This window comes from Saimiri boliviensis, chromosome 3, assembly GCF_048565385.1.
Source record: "Saimiri boliviensis isolate mSaiBol1 chromosome 3, mSaiBol1.pri, whole genome shotgun sequence".
Lineage (NCBI taxonomy): Eukaryota > Metazoa > Chordata > Mammalia > Primates > Cebidae > Saimiri > Saimiri boliviensis.
The window spans coordinates 45,944,495-45,968,901 of record NC_133451.1 but is presented as its reverse complement, the minus strand read 5'-3'; the positions used below and the strand labels follow the sequence as shown (position 1 = coordinate 45,968,901).

Genomic DNA, 24,407 nt, shown 5'->3' with positions numbered 1-24,407 from the left:
TTGAGCTGAAGAATTTTATTTCCACTTTATTTTGAAATAGGCTGGGAGTGAGAAGGTTTATGTAAACACATGTACTCTTTACATAAGTGACAGAAAAGCAGAAAAGAAAAATAACTCAAGGCAGTTTAGAGGAGGCTATTATGATTATACAACCTGCCTCCCAAGGACTTTTAAAGGCAACAGGAATAAGAATTTAGAAAAAGTTATTTAAATTCATTGTTTTAATGAATTCAACTGAAAATACACAATATGAGTCCAGAGAAGTCAAAGCTTTCAACTTTTCATGGGCATGATAGTTTAGGTGGTTTGGAAATAAGAAAGAGAAAAATAATGGAGTCAATTTCATTGGGTTAACATGAGGCAGGATGGTATACAGTGTGTGAAGGAAAGAAGACAGAAGACGTAATCTGTTTTACCCAAGTCAAACTTGCAAAATGCACACATACCATATTTTAGTAATTTGTACCTATAAACAAGTATATTAGAAAATGTCATCCCTTCCCTGTTTCTCTGAAAAACGAAACAAAACAAAAAACGCAGGAAGAAGAAGCAAGAGCCAGGTAGCAATACTGATTGCTCTTGCTCATCCTTTGGCTTCCAAATGAAGCTGTATTAAGCTAATGAATCTGTGACCCTGTAAGCCTAAGGCAAATGAATAATGCTATTTGGCCTTTCTTTTATTGGTTTGTTTTTCGATTGTCTGCAGAAACCGAAATGCAGGTAGTGTTGTTCAGAAGAATGATTTTCCTTCCCAAATGGTTCAGAAATACACCTACTTTTCCCAACTTGAATTCTGACTGGTCTGCAGGCTTTCTGATGAGCGCAGGTTTTTTCAGGATATGCAGAGTATCCAGGGTGTAAGGAGTGGTTGTGTGTCTCTTGTTATCGCAAGGACTCTTTAATTAGAAAACAAAACAAAACAAAACCAACAACCAAACAAAAAACCCAAACAGACAACTTTGAATAGGAAATTCTTGCTACAGGAGAAGTAATAACAAACAAAACTCTTTACCTTTATCCTTCCAGGAGCTTATTATTCTCTGGTTTGCAATTCTTTTATTAAAAAGGATATACTTTAAAATGCTTTTAGTGAAATTGCAGCCTCCAAAAATTATGTTTTCTATCTATTTAGTTGATTTCAGTTATCTTAAAAACAAGACAAAACAAAACGCATGGCTAAAGTTAAAGCACAGTGTGTTCTGGAACTAGTAATTGACTGACCTAATTAGTTCAAAAAAACCATTTTTCTTTCTCAATTGATGGTGGACCCTAGTTGGCACATTTTAGAACCAATATGTTTCAAAATAATGGCTTACTGAACTCTTCTGGCACTTAAAATGTTGGCACAAAAAGTCCTACCTTGCAAAGTTCTTACCTCCAAGAAAGACGTGCCCACTCTAAAGCATTACTAAGAAACAAGCTGACTTGGATATTTGGAATTTCCGTAGACATCATTGCTCTCCCTGGGACTGCCAGTTTGCATGGAAACACATCTTGTGGCATAATATCCCACCATTCTGAAGACTTTTTCAGGAATACCAATATTTGGGAGAAATGTATTTGAGAACACTTAATTACCAGACTCTTTTAAGCTTAATTGGCACATGTCACACACATCCTTATCTCCAGCTAGAAAATACTTATGGTTGTTTTTTTCTTTTTCTCTCTGTCTCTCTCTCTCTTTTTTTTTTTTTATCTTAAAGAGACAGAGCCTCATTCGGTTTCCCAGGATGGAGTGCAGTGGCAAGATCATAGCTCACCTGAACTCCTGGGATCAAGTGATCCTCCCACCTCAGCCTCCCAAGTAGCTAGGATTACAGGTGCATACCAACACGCCCAGCTAATTTTTTTTTTTTTTTTTTTTTAAATGAAGATAATCCTTGCTATGTTGTGAGGCTACTCTCAAACTTCTGGCCTCAAGTGATTCTCCCACCTTGACCTTTCAAAGTACTGGGATTACAGGCATGAATCACCATGTCTGTCCAAAAAGACTTTTTCAAATCCCAATGTATATCAATGTTTCTCTTTGCCTTTAAAAAACAATGACATAGTTACCTCTGGATCTTTCAGGAATGAATCAGCCTGTTGGTGTTACCAGTCATTTACTGTCTCTTCCTTTGCTCCTTCCCATCATTTGGACATTTGACTGTTTACCCTGATCAAACCCATTCATTCACTTCTATTCTTAATAGAAGTTCTGGGAAACTGGAAGGAAGAAGTTAGAAGCTAAAGCTATTGGTGCAAATAAAGCTTTGGATTACCTGTGGATTTTGAATATCTCTTCCATTCCTGACCCCCTCAACAGCATGGATAATTCAGTATCTTAATATATGAATAGCCACCAATGACTGATAAAGACAAATATCTTTATGACACAGTTCAAGGAGCAGCTTGCTACAGTTTCCGTTTCTGCTGGTGCACTATTCCCGAGCCCCACAGGCTTGCAGCCTTCTCATCAGCTGCTGTCCCTTTCAGTGGGGTAAGGGGATGAGGCAGTGATCACAGACACCTGGCTATGGCTTGCAGCAGAGTTACACAACTGCACACACTAAACGGCAGAGAAAGAGAAAGAGCTAAAAAAATTCTGGTTTGGGCCCAAATCACTAGTCATTTCACTTCATGAAGAAAAGCAAATGCCTTGTAAGCTTACATTATTTACAATGATCAGATTTTTTTAACATCCACCCAAAGCTGAGGACCACCACGCAACAGGGAACAGTTCAATGAACTATGTACAGAATTTACAAGGAAGTTTACATAATAGTCTACATTCCATTAACAAATTTACCTTTATGTTCACTGCTTGCTTTCAGGAAACAGATATATTTGTTTGTTTTTCTGTCCCCCTTATCCCAGTAATGCTGATTGAACCACCATGAGCTTGTACATTACTTTTTTCCCTCCCTCCTGGGATATATGATTTACTTTGTTTAGGAAAGAAAATGGTGACACATCACCCTTTGGTAAGATACTATTCAAAATTGTCCATATAAGAAATCTTGGAAATTGTTTCCCTCTAGAAGTATTAGAAATATATCTTTTTTGATTAACTTGGCAAATTGTAATTGAATTCTTTCTTAATATTTATAAAATAGTAATTGATTTTAGAAAGATGGAATTTAGTCAACATTTCTATGTATTGTACATAACACTTTTTAAGAAATGCCTATCCCTGGACCCTTAAACCAAAGTTTATTCTCCTGCACCACATTTCTTTTCTCTTTGCATTTTCAAGACCCTTCATTGATTGTAATGCACAATAAAGACAGCACGTATGAAAACACTAATCGATCATTTGGCAGAATTATCAACCAGGCTGCTGTTTCTATTTGGCAATGTAGAAAACAGAGGCAATAATCCTGGATAATTCAAGCCAAAAATATGTCTTGACCTGGATCTTTGCCTCACAAAGCTGGTAAGTGTGATGCACAGGTCACCCCTAATATTTTAAGCCAAGGAGCACGATTGGAAGGAATGAGTATGCAGTCATCACTGTCCAGTGAAAGATGGAATTTCCACTGGATTTACACAAATGAAGTCTGTGACACAGTTTATGACACAGTTTCTGAGCTGTAAACATGGGGTACTTGGACATGGCTGTGACATTAGAGAGTGAGTCTGTACAACTTTCAGCCTCTTCCTCGACTTAAGGAATGCAGGGGAGTATGGCTATTTTCATGGCAAAAAGAAAACAACTCGATAATGATTGAATAATAATCTATCATGTAATAATCTGAATCTTTCAAGAATGGGGCCAGTTTTGAGGGTACTTAACAATGTCCAACAACATTTATGTATTATGTACATGATTTAGGGCAGGACAAGGGAGATAGCCAGAGAAAGAAGTTGTTTTTTCTTGTTGTTGTTGTTTGTTTTCTATTTACTGTTCACCCTGAAAAAGGAGGATTTGGCCAGGAGCGGGGCCAAGGAGGGACAACTTTGGCCCAGAAGTGTCCAGAAAGAAGCGGGGACAGAGGTCTTTAACCATAAATATAGCAGCTTCTCCATTCTTCTGGTTGCCAGTGCCTCTAAAATCAGCTATTTAACAGGATTTGCATAATGCTGGCTGTGACCCTTTTACTGCCCAGGAGGGCATATGATGACACCAGTTTGTGCCTGATGGGTAAATTCAGGCTTAATAAATTTTACATTTTACAAAGGTGAATATATGAATTCAAAATGTTCTCTTTTTTTTTTCTCAGAAGATGCTTTACATCTAAAACTATAGCATCAAAGTTGTTCGATTTTTAAAGGCAAGATAAAAATATAATAATAAAAATACAAATATTCTCAGTCCTTCCCAAGAAGAATAATCTAAATCAGTAAATAAAAAGAAATTGTTTGTTGAGGAACATAGCCTACAGACACTTCCTTTCTGATTTGGCATTTCATTCTTAAAAGCTTTTAAAAGAGCTTTGACAAGGCATCCCCAAACTTTTTACACAGGGGGCCAATTCACTGTCCCTCAGACCGTTGGAGGGCCGCCACATATTGTGGTCCTCTCACTGACCACCAATGAAAGAGGTTCCCCTTCCTGATGTGCGGCGGGGGCCGGGGGTGGGGGCGGATAAATGGCCTCAGGGGGCTGCATGCGGCCCATGGGCCGTAGTTTGGGGACGCCTGCAGAATGATTCATTTCTATTAGGCATCAGCCAACAATATTCCTTCTTATGTTTAAGATAAATGGCTGCACAGTGGTTCCTTTGTGGTCATTACAGAATATTAACCTTACAGTCACTGACGTGGCCATGTGCCATTCTTTTTGGCCATTTTATGATGGCAAAGCATCTCACCCTGTCAAGGGACTGAAAAGTTCCCAAATGAATGACTCTAAGGCTGGGGATTTCCTTGACCAGGAAAGTGTGATAATACAACTAAAAATCTAAATTAAAATGTGGTCCCTATAACCCTATTATTTTCTCATGAAACCACTGAGATCATTTTTTTCCAGTTAAAGCAGTCTTTGTATGTATATTATGTTCAGCCTTAACTATTCATTTATTTAGAAGTCCCCTTTTCCTCTTGCCTTCTGAAAGAATATCTCGTAACTTTCTCCTCTTCAGCTCACCTGTAAGAATTCAGCATCATTTGTCCAGTGAAGGCTATAATTTCCAGAAGCTGATTGTAAACATGGACCCTCATCACAGCTTTAGGGAAAAAGCTAGATCATTAAACCAGGCCATCATTCTTAATTATGACCTCAACCTGTTTCACATTCATGGGTCAGGTCCCAAACCTCTTGTATCACTGTTTGGTTAGCTTACGGTTTCATTCAATCTTGCAAATGAACATATGGAATTCTTAGATACTAAGGTTAAAAAATAAAATGATGAGGTTTCAATGACATAACATGGGAAGAATCTCAACTGTAGCTGGTTGGACATGTTTAGAATTATGCTGGGCTACTGAAGGATGCCCCTTCTATGAGAACCATGACCAAAATTAATCCATAAGTAGAGATAAGGCAGAGGAGCAATGACAGTGATTAATGAGCGTGGACAGGGTCTGTTCTTTAGGGACTGGTGCACGTGTTGGAAGTTCTACTGCTTTTGTCATTGCTCTTGTTTTTATTTGTAGTTCTGCTATTTTCAAGATTTTCTTTAAAATGGAAATATGGTCCTGAAGGGGAATGACACCAACATGGGTGTTTGTGTATTTTCCAAAGCATTCATTCCAGTGTGGAATGCAGAGCTCAGAGAGCAGAGCCATAAAGCGCCAGCTGAGGCCTGTGTGACTAGCCTGTCACCATTAGATACTGCTCTCTAGAAGGCAAAGAAATATATACTATTTGATTTAAGATTTGGCAGTTCAGATAACTGCCCAGGCACCCTTTTCATAGCACATAAATCTTGCCTTCCTAGTGGCAAGGGCATTATTTTTCTCAAGCAAAAATTGCTCACCATCCCCTTCCTCCCACACCCTCTGGATCAGGAATGATGGAACTGGGATGGCATGGCTTCCTGGCACAGCATCAGGAAGAGCCAGGGTGATGAGATGAATTCAGGGCTGCATATCTGAAATGGCCAGTTAGAAAAATGGTCATTGCCTTCCAAGCTCCTTATTCTCAAGAAAAAATGAAAAATGTTCTCCATTGCTACCAGGTCAACCAGGTTGGATTCTAATGTTAATTTAAAATTTGCCAGAAGTCTGAGAAAGAAGCATCTTTCAGAATATCCAACTTAATGGTGCGGTGAAGATGGCAGGTTGGGATTGTGTCGCCTTGACCAGCTTGTGCCCTTCCTTCCCTCTTCTTCCATGGAGCTGCGGAGCCCTTTTACAACAGAAATGGGAGAACTTATGGGTAGAGGGGAATCTTCCTTTCCAGTCTAAGCTCCTTTTCCTTTTACCTTCTTCCTGGAAATCTATAACTTGTCAATGGCTTTGTTTTTTCTTCTGAGATCCTGGAAATTGTGGTAGTTTTCTTTCTTTCTTTCTTTCTTTCTTTCTTTCTTTCTTTCTTTCTTTCTTTTTTTTTTTTTTTTTTTGGCAACATAAGATTGTTACAGTTGATCAGGAAGCAGTGCAGGTGGACAGCAAGGTCCTCTTTTCATTTTCACTTAAAAAATAAATCAGTAAAATCTGGGGCAACTAGAAAAGACTGCTAAAGATCTACCTATCTAACTTCTCTCTTGTGTTTGTTTGTAAACATGGCAATTAATAGAGCTCTTAAAGAGCTGATAACCTGGACCACAGTAGACTGGAAAAAAATAATTTTTTTTTGTCTTTTTGAAGTAAACATGGTGCAATAATAAAACATATGCAAGATCTAAAACCAATTGGATGGCTGAATCTCTTACCTCAAGAAACACAGCAGTATCCCTGTTGGGGACCTGTAAGGTTAAAAAACAATAGAAGAGGAAAGCAGTCTAAATGGAACCATTAGAACAGACCTCAGTGTACATAGTAAAGCCAATAAACGACATTAAAAAGAGAAAAGGTGATGGGGAAAAACATTCGGGACCACTTGTCTATGGAATTCACATCAGTCAAGTCGGGGATTTTGACTTTGAGCTGGGAGGCGCGCCTGCGGATGCGCCCCTTGCTGGGCACCCCGTGCCGGTCCAGGGCGCGCCCGTAGGCTTCGCGGCTGCTCAGAGGCTTGCGGTACTGGATGCTGGCGCTGTCGTAGGAGTACATGGTGGCCTTGGGGTCGCTTACGCTCGTGAGCACTTCAGAGCCACCTGTCTCATTCCGGATTTCCAGGGTGCTGAGGAGAATGTTGCCGTGGGCGTCGACCTGATGGTAAAAAAAACAGGCTGAGACACAAGTCTCAGGACCTTTGCCTGTTTTCATTAACCTGTCACTAATGATACTCATAAGGCTCATTAAACGTTGTCTCCATAAACATTAGGCTTGATATGCGACATGGAGATCATCTATCTATCTATCTATCTATCTATCTATCTGCCTATCTATCAGCTATCCATCCATCCAGCTGGCTATCTCTCTATCTATTCATCATCCATCCATGCATGCATTTATCCATCCTCCATTCATCCATCCATCCATCCATCCATGCATCTGTATCTATCCATCATCCATCCATGCATGCATCTATCTATCCATACATGCATGCATTTATCCATCCATGCATCTATCTATCCATACATGCATGCATTTATCCATCCATGTATGTATGTATCCATCCATCCATCCATCCATCCGTCCATCTGGCCATGCAGCTATCTAATCTATCTGTTATCTATCTATCTATCTATCTATCTATCTTTCCATCATCCATCCATACATCTATCTATCCATCATCTATGTATCTATCCATCCATACATGCGTTTAGCCATCCATCCATCCATCTATGTATCTATATTTATCTATCCACTCATGTATGCATCTATCTATCTATAATCCATCCATTCATCTTGCTAGCTTTCTAGCTATCACTCTATCATCTATCTCCACTCATGTGTGTGTATGTGTGTGTGGGGTATTTCTTCTTGTTATAAAAGTGGTACATGGAAACAAAGCTAGAAACACAAAATAAAAAAATAAAAATTCGTAATCTTACCTTCAGAGTCTATCATTAACATCTCACTTGCCTTTCAGTCTTTTTTATGTTCAGATACACTTACAAACACAGGTTCATTCATATATTTTGCCTTACCATCTGCTTTTCTCAGTAATACAGCCTGGGCATTTTTTCTTGTTAATAAATATTCCTCTGTGACATGCTTTATTAATAGCTTACATGAATAAATCATCATTGAATTAATCTGTTGTTAAATGTTAAGGTTTGTTTTACTTTTGTAGTATTATAAAAAAAATCTAGAAGCAATATTTTATAGTTAAATCTTTGTGCATATTCATGATTATGTCCTCAGGCAAAACTGACATATATGATTAATGGGTCAAAGGATTCCCCTGGCTATCATTTGAATTTTGTTCCTTTACTGCTGTTCACTAATGCTTCCTGCAGTTCCAGCAATACCTATCCCAGGTTTCCTGGTTCTTCTTTATGCTATGCCCACACATACCGTTTTGGAACTACAAAAAATATGAACACAGATTGGCTTAGAATGTCTCCTTGTTTAACTTAAAGCTGATATACTTTGCAAACTGATTTACCTGGACTGATATGGCTTATACATGAAAATGAGCTTTAAGTACTGCCAAGGCCAGTACAGGGAGCTGTGCTAACACGTGTATTAGCATAGTGCCTGACTTATAGTAAGGGTTCTAAATGCTTTTGAATGAGATTAATCTTAGTAAACACTTAACACACTAGGTATAGGTAAGGAGGCAAAAGAGCCTGGTGAAGAAGAGATAGAGAAAAACATAGGAAGCAAATACAAACAAGAGGAAAAGAAAAGAAAGGGACAGAGGATGGGTAGCATGTGATGGTGCAACCATAGTACAGTTTATTGAGTTTCTACCATAAGCCTAGCATATATATTACTTAACACAGCAACCCTATTCTAAAAGGCCATCCCATCCCCATTTTATAGATAAGGCAACTGAGACTTAGAACAGTTAAAAACCTGGTTCATTTACTCAGCTAGTTAAGTGCCAGCCCTGATATTAGAACCTATGTGTATCTGATTCAAAGCTCAAGCACTTTCTACTGAGAGGAACACGTCACAGTCCTTGACCTTTGTTACACCACACAGAAAGTTCAGTGATGCATTTGTTAGCTTTAAGACTTGAGTTGGTTGGAGAGAGAAATGACAACCGACTCTGGCTTCTGTCATCTCTCTCTCCTTTTTATCTATCATTGTTTCCCTCTGTGAAGCACTGCGCTTCAGTCTAATTGGGCTACCCACATGCCCTGACCCTATACATCTATTGGTGACTTTATTCAGGGAGTTACTATGATGATGATGATGATTATTATTATTATGTTGTTGTTGTTGTTGTTGTTAATGACTACTATTTATTGAATTCTACTGTGTAATTTATCTCAGTAATTTCAGTAATTGAATCTTACTGAGTAATTTACCTTAGTTATAACAACACCATGACATATATGTTATCCTAATTCAGCAGACAGGGAAACAATGCTCAAAGAAGTTAAGTAAATTAAACCGATTAAACGATAAGTGCCAAATTTGGGATTAAAATAGAGAACGTTCTTTGTCTCAAATATTATTTTCTTTCCTCTTTGTGTGTTAATCAAATCAACCTGTTTTGGCCAAGGCTCAATTTAAATCCTACTTTCTTGTGTATCTTTGTACTTTGCCTGCCTACAGTCACCTCCAAAAATTTCTTCCAACATTTATTGAGTGCTTACTGTGTGACAGATAAAATGTTAGGTGACAAGGATATATGCTTGGCAGAACTAGCATCCTTACCCTCAAAAACCCTTAGCCCTTACTTTTACAGCAGAATTTACAAACTCAGCCACCTACAGGGACCAAGAAGCATGGCTGAGAAGAGCCAGTGAAAGTAAGTAATTGAGTGAAGCTAGGGAGTGGCGATGCCTATGGGGATTTGGAGAGCAGATGTCTAAGGAGGAGACTGCAACTCAGCTCCGGTTGACAACTACACTGAATGAACTAGACCCTAATGTTGCCAGATCACCCCCTTTACCAGAAAACCTGAACATACTGATTTTTATTTGGTCTCTTTTTAAAGTTGGCTCAGTAGTGTAAAAATGATCTTCAGGTCAGATGAAACTTATCTGTGTTCAGATCTGGCTTTTGCATAGCCAGTTAGGGACCTCTTTTTTTTTTCCATTCACATATCCTTTAGCCTATATTACTTTGTGTTGATACTGATTTTTAGGTTTCAGTTCTATTTTCCCAACCAGAGCTATTGGGGTGCTCAGGGGATACATAATGAGGGCCTGGACTAGGACAATGTAGCAGAAAGAAAAGGAAAACTACACTAAGGAGGAACTTTTGAAAAACGTTTAAAATAGAAATGAAACGGATTTGGCCACAGGATTAGATTTGTAGCACAAGGAAGGGAAGGTGATCTGGAAGCTGTCAGCCTATTAGGCTGAAAGGATTATATTGTCATCAGCAGAAATGGGGTGTTTAGTGTCTGTTGCATGTATGGGGAAAAAGGAGTTTGTTGTTTTGGTTGAATTTGTGATATAAGTTAGGCATCCTTGTGGTGGTGGCCGGCAAGTAATGTATGATAACTGGGATCATGTTGGGGCTGAGATTATTTTAGGAGTGGGAGGTAGCTATGGGGTTGGTGAAAGAAACACAGAGATACTACAGAGGTAGACAACAAATAACCAAATGCTATGAAGAGAAATTCAAGAAGGGAGATAGGTATCCAGAAGGAAAGAATGGTCAGTAGTGTTTCAGAGAGAACAGGGGGAATGAAGAAGGCTCATAGAGTTATCAATAAGGCCATTTGTGGTCTTAGAATAAAAACTGAAGCAGAACCTGCATTGCAAGGGATTAAAGACTGAATTGGTAGCAAGGAAGTGAAGAGAGTTTGTATGGACTCCCCTTTTCAAAAGTTTGCAGGTCAAAGGAAGAAAAGAAATAAAAACATTAGCTCAAATATATCCTTAGAGATATAAGAGTGAAGCATAATATTGGGAGTGACAAGTTTTCAATCAAATGCTAATAGTATAATATGGACCATGATTAGGGATTCATCAAAATGAGAAATCACTGGGGGTCACAGAAGCCTTCATGTAGCAGTGGGGCTTGCATTGAGTTTTAAAGGATGGGTAGGACAGAACAAAAATTGAGAGTTGAAAGCTATGTTATTATTCTAGTTTTATTACCTACTCAGAAATGGTCTGGGACAAGTCTGGTCTCAGTTCTCTTATCTATAAGTGAAAGATTTTCATTAGGTAATCTCATGGATTGGCTTCCAATCTTTGACAGTTTTTGATTATGAAGAACATTCCAGGTGAAAGACACAGCATTCCAAAAAAAAAATGCTTGTAAAATGGAATCACCTGGTCTGTACTGTATGCATCATTAAGTTACATTATTATGAATCTCTCTAAGTTAACAAAGTTGCTAGAATTTAGAATCAGCCAGTGAAGCATACAGATGCTTCTAATTAAGCAGAAGTCAGGGTTAACAAGGTACATTTTATTAAGCCATTTTGGTTAGCCTCGGTGCAGATTCAAACGTGCCTAAAAATTGTATGAGGTTTATCAGTTTGTGCAAATCCCTCAATATTCTCTGTCACTGAAAGCTAGAAATCATAGCTTTAAGTGGTTTGGCATTTAAGATAATGGATCTAGTTCTGCAACTATCCATGAAAGCCGATTACGTTAGTACAGAATTTTACATCAACATTACCACGTTCTTTTTAAGGAAAAATTTTTAAGTAGCTGTATAACAATTCTTGCCCACTTTCATTTTCTTTCTTACCCAGAGTAGGACTTGTGCTAAAGGCTGATGTTAACAGACTCCTGTGTGTGTGTGTGTGTACATGCTCATGCATTTCTTCTGCAGTGTGATATTTTATCCCTCTCCCTCCAGGTTTTTGCTGTCAGGTAAGGTATACATGTGGTAGCCATACCACTGCTGACATCCACATGTTTCTGGTTGGCTCTGCCATATTCCCTTCCCTTTGGAAAAGAGTGGCTTTCTCTTTGCCTCAATCATATCAGGGCATCTAAGATTTTCTATCTGAAGCTGACACAGCTTTCCAAAAATAATATCCATGGAGAAAGGGTTATTGTTTTCTCATATCATCAGAGAAATCAAGAAGTCTCATGTTGTACATTGCTTCAACATCTGCAGTGGTCAAATGCTGCCTAATTAATACAGAAATATCAAAATATCAATATCTGAGTTAAGCACAATCCAGATTGAAGATTTTTAAACCTTGAGGCAGAAGCAAGTGAGGTAAGTTAAAATTGTTAGCATACTGGATTTCCAAGGCAGATACAGACCAGCAGATTTTTTTTTTTTTAAAGTTGCTGATGTTGAAAGAACTGTTCTGTGGGATAATCATTCCTGACTCTTCAAAGTGCCCTCAAGTATGGGAATTCCCACTTCAAACCCTAGGAGAGAATCTAAGGGAGGAACATGTACAACCTCTTTTCTCCTTCTCCCCTCTCACTGCTCTCCACTGACCTATCTGATAGGTATATTTAGAAGAAGGAAGCAGTCAGGCTACGCTCTGTACCTTCTGGGATTCTGTGTCTCTGATCTGCTTACTGAGAGAGTACAGTGCAGATAGGAATCTGGGTGTTGAACCCTGCCGTGCTTTTGGGTAAAGTCTGCAGTTGTTTATCAGTTCCTGTGACTGGGGAACTAGGTCTGTTTCTGACTGGAAGGAAGGACTGTAGTATCTTAATCATACATTCCTCAAACCAACATAGCAAATTCTTTTTTAAAAAATATAGAGTATCATTGAACCTACATTTAGAGAAGATGAATGTAATTATTAATAAGGCTTCAGGAGGGCCAATCAAAAAACCCTTCCTCTTCCACTTCAGTTAGATGACCAGTAAAGGGGAGCAGCGAATGCAGCTTTTTGATCTGCAGCCCCAAGGGCTTGGCAATATTTCACTCTCACTCCACTCCTTGTTAGAGAGGCATATTTCCTGTGCTGCAAAGGGTAATTTTAGGCAGAACGTGGATAACTATATAAAATGTTAATAGTTCATGCATTCACTCCCTCATTTTTTAAATCAATGTTTACTGAGGTACTGTGCCTCCGGCACTCTTCCAGACGCTGATGAAGACATCAGCCCTTCCATAAGCAATAGAACATCATGTCCCTCATTTTAAAAATTCAGAGATCTCAACAAATAAAGCCTCTTGATGGTGCAGTCTTCTGTACAAACACTGGGACTCTGACCCTCTACGGATTCTAAATGTTTTACCAGACAAATATTCCGACCTATTTCAATTGCAGGTTATCAGTGCTCTTTCCAACAGCCTCTTTGAAGTTTGCTCTCTTGAACCACGATGTCCACCTTCTTCTTGTCTGCTGAGCCTTTCTCTTATCTTTTTCCTGAAGGTCATGACACCCAGCCTTAAGTCCTGCTGTCCACAGACAAGTCCCAGAGGGGCTCACATATAAAGAAAAGCCTGGATTTTTATTTCATAAAGGCCTGAGATGGCAGAGACAATCCAGCTTCTGGCTGGTGAACACTTTCCTTCCTTCCTTCAGTGCACTGCTTATAAACAATATTATCTTGTTCTTAAATTCTAACTCTGATGACACAACAGTCTTGGGAAGATGGTGGTGAGCAAAACAGACAAGGTTCTTGAAATACTGGTGCTCACATTGTTATGGAGGAAAATGGTCAATACCATCCCTCCTCCTAAAATTACTTTTTAAAAAAATCAGGTAATATTATGAAGAAAACAAAACAGCTGTATATATCTTTTAATGTATGTAGGAAAATATGACCAGTTAGTGATTGTGTGCATATTTTATTAACATTATATTCATGTTCATATTTCATTTTTACAAGGGGAAAAACCTAAAGTAATTCACATTTTCTTATTTTCTCCTGTGCCTTACTGCAGCAGAACCTAAAGGATGGCTCTGCATGGTGTTTAGAGGCATCAAAATCTCAACATGACCAGAGCAGAGCTCTTGATCCTCTCTCTTCCCATCCAACTTGTTGCTTCCACTGAGTATCCCATTAGAATGTTACTCCAAGAGGGCAGGGATTTTGTGTTATTCACAACTGTTTTCCTGAAGCCAAGAAAAATACTCGGCATATAGAAGCATTCAATAAATATATGTGAAATGAATGAATGGGGATATATACATTGGATATAGTGGTTAATTTTGTGTGTCAACTTGGTGAGGCTGTGGTATCCAGTTGCTGGATCAAACACTAGTCTAGATGTTGCTGAGGAGGTATTTTGTAGATGTAATTGGCATTTACAGTTACTATAAGTAAAGAAGATTACACTTGATAATGATGTGGCTGGGCCTCACGCTGTTGGTTGAAAGCTTTGAGAGCAAACACTGAGGTTTCCAGTTAAAGAAGAAATTCTGCCTCAACACTGTAATGTAGAAATATTGTCCAAGTTTCAGGCATCCCCTGCAGATTTCAGGCTAAAGATTTCAACTCTTGTCTGAGTTTCCAGCCTGCAACCTGCCTGACAGATTTTGGAGTAGCCAGTTTGTACAGCTGCAGGAAGTGATTCCTTAAAATAAATCTCTTTTTATTTGTATGTTAGTTCTGTTTCTCTGGAGAGCCCTGACTGATACAAAAGGCATGCTAAAAATTATAGGGTGATTCTCAAATGACTAAAGTCCAGAGAACACTGATGTGATGGCTGTACTATTTCTTTCTGTAGCAGAAACCTGAAGCGAATGTGCAGATTTATTTTCTAGCTTGCGTTCAGCCTTTCTTCCACCCCTTCCGTCTCACTCACACTCTCCTCTCTGCCCCAACATCCTCAATGAGTGCTTTAGGCTATGAAAATGTTGCCACTCTGGACTGCTCTGGATATTTTCAATATATAAATGTAGCTGAACTCATTTTAGTGTGATTGGGAATAAAATATAATCTTGTTTTCAGTGGCAGTTTTAAAGCCCTGTTGAGGAATATCTCTGGGCTCAATCTACTTTGCAAACAGTGAGTTATTTCCTTCTTGCTAGTCAATTCAATTAGATTCATATTTACGGAGTGGCTCTGAAGCACAGAGCCGGAAACCAAGTGAAGTGGAGCTGGCTACATACAGAGTGAGCTAATTCACTGTCCTCAAGAAGCCTACACTCTACTGAATGAAGCCAACCAGTACAAATAGCTGCCTGCCCCTGTAGAGAACAGACAGTTGCAACGGCCCAGGCTTCATCTTCCCATCCCTCTCATGCAATGTACCGCATTTGTTGTTGCTGTCAGTCATTTGCTTTCACCTGGGCTGCCAAAACCTGATCTCTCAGCCTGGAATTCCTGAAACCTTTTTTGGTGGGTAGAAAATGGGAGGTTCTGCTGATGCTTTGCATGTCTCTTTGTATGTCCTGAAAGCTGTGGCAGAAATGGAAACTTTATTATCATTTTGAGAAAGAACAGAAGATTAAGTACAAATGTACGTAAGTCAAAGACAAATACATTATATTATTCAGGAAACAGAAAAGGAGAAAAAGATAAAGATAAAATGAAACAACTGGCAATTTTCCAGAACACTACTCAGTTATCTTGGATTCCTTTCTTTTCCTTATTTCTCCCATTCTATGTTTTAATAGGTCCAAATTGCTCTACTTTCAAATGCATCCTGATTCTATTCCCTTTTTTCTTTCTTTTTCAATGTTTCATTTTTATGAGCACATAGCAGGTGTTCCATGTCTCCTTCTTTCCACCATCACCTTTTGAAGCTTAAGTGATCTTCTTCTTCCCAGAAATGTAGCCCTGTGGTCCTTTCTCTACATAGAAGCTGAGCAATCCTTTAAAAATGTAAAACAGGGCAACTAAGCGAGACTACGTCTCAAAAAAAAAAAAAAAAAAAAAAAAAAAGTAAAACAGGCCTGGTGCAGTGGCTCACACTTTGGGAGGCTGAGACGGTAGGGTCACAGGAAATCAAGAGTTCTAAACCAGCCTGGCCAACATGGCAAAACCTCATCTCTACTAAAAACACAAAAATTGGCTGGGCATGGTGGTGGGCACCTGTAATCCTAGCTACTCAGGGAGGCTTAGGCACAAGAATCACTTGAACCCAGGAGGTTCAAGGAGGCAGAGGTGCAGTGAACCAAGATTGCGCCACTGTATTCTAGCCTGGATGAGAGACCCTGTCTCAAAAATATATATAAAAAAAAAGTGAAATAAATGATGTCTATTTACATCATCTGTTTACTCTGTTTATATCTTCTGGTTATTTTTCAAGACATAGAATGAAATCCAGATTTGTCATCCTAGTCCAAAAGCATTACATGGTTTGATTCTTGTGTGTACCTCAGCCCTTATTTCCTACCACGCTGCTTTTTGAGCACTGCTCCAGCCACACCGGACTTTTTTTGGCTATCTCTTTTAGTTTTGTTTTATTTTATTTTATGAGATGGAGTTTCGCTCTTGTTGTTCAGGCTGGAGTGCCATGGCACAATCTCAGCTCACCATAATCACCACCAACCAGGTTCAAGTGATTCTCCTGCCTCAGCCTCCCGAGTAGCTGGGATTACAGGCATGCACCACCACACCTGGCTAAAGTTTTGTATTTTTAGTAGAGACAGGGTTTCTCCATGTTGGTTGAACTGGTCTCGAACTCCTGACCTCAGGTGGTTTGCACGCCTCCACCTCCCAGATTGCTGGGATTACAGGCATGAGCCACGGTGCCCAGCCTTTTGGCTGTCTCTTGATGCTGCTAAGTGCACAGGGCATTTTCATCTGCTATGTTTCTCTTGTAGAATGCTGTTTCTTGCCCACATTGTTACCTAGCTAGCTTCTCATCATTTTCTTTACCATAATTATCATTTCCTGCCATTATATTATGTATTTATTCACATATTTGTCAATTACCTCAACTTGAATAAAAGCTCCAGGATGGCAGGAGCTTCTTTTGTTGTTCATTGCTACTCAGTATGTCCTCCTTGCTTTTCCAGAACTGAGCCTAAGATACATTTTGCTGAGTAAATATCTGCAGAGTGGGGAAATCTGAAACTTACACTTTGAGCCATCTTTCTGAACTCTGAGTTTCAATGGCCAAGGACACCTGCAGGAGTGGTTGGAATCTCTACGATCTCCAGGGTTGTGGTTCTCAGATACTGAGGTGTACCTGAATGAATTGGGGAGCTTGCCAAAACCACCAGTTTGAGTTCATCTCATTTCAGATTAAGATCCTTCTAGTCTGTATTCCACCCAAACATCCCGAGGGTCCCAGGGGGTTATGGTGGTTGCCCGTTGGTTTGACCTGCCTGATTCCATTGTACCTTTCTCTGATGATAATGCCCTGATGTTTCTTTGGTGCGTGTGGTTGAAGTATGTCTGATTGCATCTTCTAGGCTCAAAGGACATGCACGTAACCGAGACCTGGGCGTTTGGCGTTTTCCATCTTTTTGGTGAGAAGAATTGACTTCTGTGTGAAAACATGACAAGTTTGTCCAAATGACTCAACTCTAGGCCTTTTTTTTTTTTGTTAGAACTATTGGGTATAAGAAATAATTTTGTGCTAATTTCAAACAGCTTTAACATTATAAACTTGGAACTTGGGTACTACCATGAGGGAAGGGTCTACTGAAAATAAAGTCAATATAAAAAAAGCAGAATTAAGAGATGAAGAGAGATACTTTCTGACAAATTCTATGCACACCTGGGACACCACATGTGAAACTAGGACTATGCTTGGGCCTTTCAGTTGTGTGGGTCAAAAATCCCTCTCCCTCCTCTTTTATTTTTAAACCACTTAATTAAGGTAGAGTTCTTTCTTGTTCACCAAAAGAGTTCTAGATACCTGGGTAGACACACACACACACACACACACACACACACACACACATGCACGCACGCAAAAAAAAGAAAAAAAGAAAAAAGAAAAGAAAAGAAAAGAAAAGAAAAATAAAGAAAATAAGAGACAGAGATTCCTTAAAAGGAAAATTAAAAATTAGACTTCAGAATACTGGAGATAGGATAGGATTAAATCAAGGCTAGAGAACAAAAAGTGAATGAAGGCAGATTTGGGCAGGCTTTGAAGAATAAAGAAGTTCATGAACTATCAACACAGACTGTCAATAGAAATTCTGGATGCTAGGTATAGATGGTGAAAGTTCCATCCAAGGCAGGGTGAATTTTTCAGTTGGTCTGAAGACCCAGTCTCAAAGGCTAACAGATATGGAGCTGTTTCAAGTTGGACCTAAAGACAGAGCTGTACAACTTTACAATGCCCACCTTTACCTGCACATTGCATCCTGGAAGTAACCGCAATACAGAGCTGATTCACATTTAGAAAGTTGTCTGAAATGTTTGGGTGGCTCACCGCAGAGAACAGGAATGGTAGAGAAGAGGCCAAATCACGATACTAATATCTGATTCCAAGGGAAAAAAGTTGATTTCTTGACTATTGGGGATGCAACTGCATTACTGGTATTGTGAAAGGAAAATAAATCTTGGAACCCCAAAATCACTAAGCTAAAGGGAAAACCTGCCTCCCATTTTATTCAAAGTAACCCCTCTGCTCACTGAGATAAATGCATATCTGATTGCCTCCTTTGGAGAGGTTAATCAGAAACTCAAAAGAATACAACTATTTGTCTCTCATCTACCGATGACCTAGAAGCCCCCTCCCTGCTTCCAGTTGTCCCTCCTTTCCAGACTGAACCAATGTTCATCTTGCATATGTTGATTGATGTCTCATGTCGCCCTAAAATGTGTAAAACCAAACTGTTCTCACAACCTTGGGCACATGTAGGCAAGACCTCTTGAGGCTGTGTCATGGGTACATGTCCTCAATCTTGGCAAAATAAGCTTTCTAAGTTAGCTGAGACCTGACTCAGATACTCAGGGTTCACAGTATGAATCTTTGGCAGATTCCTCTGTGTCCCCTGTGACACGGAATGACTGTGAATCGGTCTCTGCTCACAGACCATCCAAGCTACCATTCCAGCCATTTCATTTATTTGCAAACGGATAGGCATTGGGTCCAGTATATACAACTGAAAAAGTTCCAGATGAGTATAAAAGTGGCCCAGAGGTAGCTTACTTACAGCCTAGTTGTACTGCGAAATCTATCTTTCAAGACTCTACATACCATCTCTAGTTTCAAATGATGCCCGAGGGGCTTATGAATCTACAGTCTTTATCACCTTAGAGGTTGAAACTCTCCTAATGTCTGGATCTAGCATCTGCACTGACATAAAAAGATGCTTCAGAGCAGCTGGAGGAAATATAAATCAAGACAAAGCACGCACTCCTGAAGCTTCAGTACAAATACCCCTTGACCTGACTGCCTCGCCAAAGCTATCAAAAGTAATGTGTAATAACTGAACAGGGCCACTCTATGCTCCAGTGAACCAAGGCAAATACTGAGGAAATCCCTCAAATGAAAATTATCTGGGACCAGAGCACAGATGTCATTTAAATGTAACTGTTTACATGCATCGAAAAGTAGAGGATCATCCAAGCATTATATTAAAAAAATGTAATAGTCTTTTTTTATATTTTTGAGTTTAACCAGGCGGTAGCAACTTAAAATACCACACAGTTTGCATTATTAATGTAACGGCTGACACGACACACTGAACAGATGAAGTAATATACTTGCTTTGTTATTGACATATTATCTGTCTGGGCTTCTGTTTTTAGAAGAGGACAAGAAAGTTAGGAACTACCAAACCTAAGCAGGTGCAGGAATGATTATAACATGCATGAGATGGTACTGCTGTGTTATTATCCCACCTAAATATGAAGAAGTTTATAAAATTGATACAGGAGATAGAAGGACATTGTTTAGACAGATAGAAAGGGCAACAGAGTCCGTGGCGAAATTTCTCTTTTAACAAAAAGCAGCCCCCAAATAATTTCTTTTCTAACAAAGAGCAGCATGAAAAATCAAACTGTAGACATAGATAAGCAAGTTGGAAGCTTGTCCAGGTGAATGTTGGAAGCTGTGCCATTAGAAAAGGGCTACCTGGAAGACAGGTATGTTCAACATGAAGGCTCCATCTTCCCTTTTCTTTGTCACCCCATGTACAGTACAGAAGCAGGCAACATGGTGCCAGCCAGGTGGAGAACCCACCTGCATAATAAAAAATTAAAGCGGGGTGGCTAGCTTTTTTGCACATTACACAAATGGCACATCTAGCCTTAACCAGTTTTTTGAGCCTCATGCAGATGGAAAACCTGGTCTGACCAATCTTTCATGCCCTATGTAAATCAGACACCACCTCCTCAAACTCAACTATAAAACCCGTTTTATTTCGTTACAGACTGGAAAACCTGCTTGGGACCTCTCTCTCTGTAGGAGAGAGTGTTTCTCTTTCTTTTGCCTATTGAAGCTCCGCTCTTAACCTCACTCCCGGTGTGTCCATTTCCTTGATTTCCTTGGCATGAGACAATGAACATTGGCATCACCTCCCAGACAAACAGTGCCATCTCAAAATCTTAGCCATAATGCCCCTTTGAAGATTACATGTAATGCTATACAACACTGTGATTCAAAAAGAATACCAGAGGTCATTATAGGCATGCTTAAAATATTTTTTTGAAAGTAAAAATGATAGGAACAGTAAGACAGTCTAGAGCAGAAGCTGAAGTGGAGTATAGTCTCTTTTTCTTACTTATTATGAATATGTAAGAATTTTATAACACTGAATGCCTTGTGTGGTTTCTAAACATATCTTAAATGGAGAATGGCTCTCCAGCATTCATTCAACAAGTACTTATTTGGTATCTACCTTTTAGCTATTGAGAAAAGAACAATAAATATAATAGACAAGGGCCCTGGGGTGTATACTTGGGAAACTGTAGCCTAATAAGAGAAAGGGATGTTAAAAGATAATTATACAAATAAACATATACTCACTATCATGGGAGTCCTATTGTGGAAAAGCACAGGATACCATGATAACAATTAGCAGAGATATCAAATAATATATCAAGAGTGAGGGTGTCTGTTAGGGCATCCCCAGAGTACTAGCATTTACGGTAAGAACAGCTATAATCAAGAAATTGAGAGAAGCCTAAAATGACCTTCGATTTCGCTATTTCTTTTTTCTGTGGTATACAGTGTGATGTTAATCCATCTAATAAAAATTTCAATTCTGTGATTTCCATTGTTCCATTTTTATAGTTTCAACTATCTTTTGAAACACCCCATCTCTTCATACACTGTATCAATTTTTTCTATTGACTTTATTTTAAACCTTTTATCTGGAAATTATTATAGATTTCCAAAAAGTTGTGAAGATGACACAGAGCGGCCCCATGTACCCCTCACCCAGGTTCTCCCATTGATTATATCTTACATAACTATGATATAATATCAAAACCAGGAAAGTGACATGGGCATAAAGTGTGTATGGTTCTGTGTAATTTTACTGCATATGTAAATTCATGTAATAAGCATTCCAATTAAGATACAGAACTCTTCCATTATTGCAAAGATCTCCCTCACACTATTTCTTTTTAATCAGTCACACCCATCCCCACCATCACCAACTCCTGGCAACCACTAATCTGTTCTCCATCTCTATAATTTTGTTATTTCAATAGTACTATATAAATGGAATAATACAGTAAAGCTGGTTTTTTTTTTCACTCAACATAACGCCCTTGAAAGACATCCAAGTTTCTGCATGTATCAAGAGTTCATTTCTTTTTTTATTGGAATAGTACTCACAGTATGAATATATCACTATTTGTTTAACCATTAATCTATTGTAGGATATTTTGGTTGTTTCCAGTTTTGGGCTATTTCTTATGAACTTTTAAATACATTAATTGTAGTTGTTTTTACTAATTATCTTTTAGGACAACATTGGAGACTTTTACAGGTATGTTTTTATTGACAAATTTTTTTTCTTGATGACCCCATTTTCTTATTTCTTCTCATGTCTAGTAATTTTTTACTATATATTAGATATTTTAAACAATGCACCATAGAGACTCTAGGTTCTGCTGTCTTTCCCAAAGAATGTTGAGTTGGGTTTGGTAGGCAGGTATATGACTCACATATCACCCAGACTATGTGGAGACAGTTTTTTGTGTTATTAGGGTGAGCCTATTTTAGTTTTTCCCTTAACCCAAGGGGAAAGCCTTACTCTTGTGACTTAGCCTTTACTCCTTAAGGTATGAGTCTTTTGAGATTTTTAAAGAAAGCCTAATGTTCTTACCACCTCCACACTCCCCAATAGGCTAGACTCAAACTCTAAACTCTGACTTTTATATGGTGGACAGCAAGTAAAATCTCTGTTCATTTTTCTTTCCCCCAGCTTCTAGCTATTTTTTCTTTCTGAGCTCCTTGGTGTTTAACATGTTCATTTGTAACTCAGGGATCAACCTGGGGAAGTTTACACTCAGATGATGAGTTTCTGCTTTGGCTTCCTTCTGAAATTTCCAGGAACTCTGGAAGAATCAAACTCCATGATCTGACTCCTCAGGCCAATGCAACTGCAGTTTCCGCTGAAGTTTTGTGGGCCTGACATCCCTCAGACTGGGACATGGCTTCAGGGGAAAAGCTGCATAAACATGGATTTCACACAGTGTGGTTTCTTTCCTTGGAAGGTTGATTCTCTTTCAGTTTTTGCTTGTTTTGTTACTCTTCCATGTCTTAAAGCAGATTTTTAAAAATGTGTTTACAGTTTATTATTTCTATCAATAGGAGGATTAGCCTGATACAAAGTACTCTGTCTTGTTTTAATATGATTTGTTCTTGAATTTTGTTGTAATTATGTCTATTTTTGTGTGGAAATTGTTTGTGAAGTTCCTAGGCTAACTTTCCATGAATAAAAACATATTTTAAAAAAATCTCCTTTAAGCGTTATCTCCTGACAATTCAGTAATTTCTCAATTCTTTCTCCTTTACTTCAAAACTTAAAAAGTCAGTTTACCAAAAATAAAAGTTTACTGATTTGAGAGCAAGGAATTCTTACAGCATTTAAGCCAGTGTTACTCAAACAGCCTGCTTATGAAATAAAGGTCAGTCCAATGCGAACATGTTACGTATTTATTAGCCCATCACAAAGTCCTGTTTCAATTTAATTACTCTCTCTAGAGAATATTGCTTTTTACCAACGGAAAGGCCCTGCTTTCTTCATTATGCTTTCCTAAATTCTACTTATCTTTGAGTATCCATCCATTTCATGTCTTCTGAATTTTCCCACCACTAAACCTATTCCACTTTCTTTAGGTAGGGTTTTCCCTCATGACTTATAAATTAACACACATTCCAAGTTGTGCAGAGGATAAACTAGTATGTTTGGAAGGCAACTAAGATGAGAATGGGAATGGAAAAGAGGTGGCCTCCCAAAAACCTTTTGAAGCTGGTATGGTTACAATCAGACCGTGGGAAGCTACTTCTTTTCAGGAATAAACCTGAAACTAACTGTCTTGTCTCATTTTACAGTCACCTCATGTGAGTATAACCTTCTTTCACCATAAGATGAGAAGATTCTTGAGGGCAAATTATCATGTCTACTTCTCTCCCCTTAGCCTAGCACTGAACATAGTGCCTCATATAAAGGTAGAAGTTTAAGTGATGCATTCCTTTGAATTTTAACCACTTGGCTGAATCTCTAAGTTTTCTTTGCTAATTTTTCAAACAGTGTTTGTCGAAACTTTTGTCCTACTAAAAAGTATAACGATACAGTCTGAAAACTTATAATTTGACCTCGGCTTAATGATCGAACCACATTTCATACGACTCTGCTTTCTCCGTCACTACTCTGCTCTTGCTCTATTGGTCTTCTCTCAGTTCTTAAACACACAGGAGTTCCTGCCTCAGAGCCTACACACTTGCTGTTTCCTTTGCCTAGAACGGACAATACATATTAGCTACTTCTCGTCACGTAGGTCTCAGATCAAATGGTAATTCCACAGAGAAGTCTTACCAAAGTGTCCTGCTCCATTAAATCTGACCCAAATAGTCTCTTGTGCCAGTACTCCATTTTCCTTTTTTTTTTTTCATTTTATTATTATTATTTTGAGACAAGGTCTCACTCTGTCACCCAGGCTGGTATGCGGTGATTCAATCTCTGCTCACTGCAACTTTGCCTTCTGGGTTCAAGCCATCCTTCCATCTCAGCCTCAAGTAGCTAAAACTAGAGACAAACACCACAATGCCTAGCTAATTTATATATTTTTTTGTGGAGACAAGGTTTTGCCATATTTCCCAGGCTGATCTCAAACTCCTAGGCTCAAGCTATCCACCTGCCTCAGCCTCCCAAAGCTCTGGGATTACAGACATGAGTCACTGTTTTACTTTCTTTTTAGCACTTACTAGTACCTAAAATTATCCTTTTAATATTTGTTTGTGTTTGTTGCCTGTCTTCTCATGTTTGAACCTAAGCTACATGACGCTGAGGAATTTTGTCTCGTTCACATCAGCATCTCAAATGCCTAGAACAGTGCCTA

At 38.8% G+C, this 24,407-nt stretch overlaps 1 protein-coding gene across 1 annotated transcript in view; it reads right to left on the bottom strand.

Annotated features, from left to right (window-relative positions):
- The window catches only part of GABRB1 (gamma-aminobutyric acid type A receptor subunit beta1), a 416,562-nt gene continuing 392,155 nt past the window's right edge, over nucleotides 1-24,407 (bottom strand). Inside the window, exon 9 of the mRNA XM_003933650.4 lies at nucleotides 1-7,236. Coding sequence (XP_003933699.1) covers nucleotides 6,892-7,236 — 345 coding nt within the window. The 3' untranslated portion in view covers nucleotides 1-6,891. The remainder of the gene's footprint in view (nucleotides 7,237-24,407) is intronic.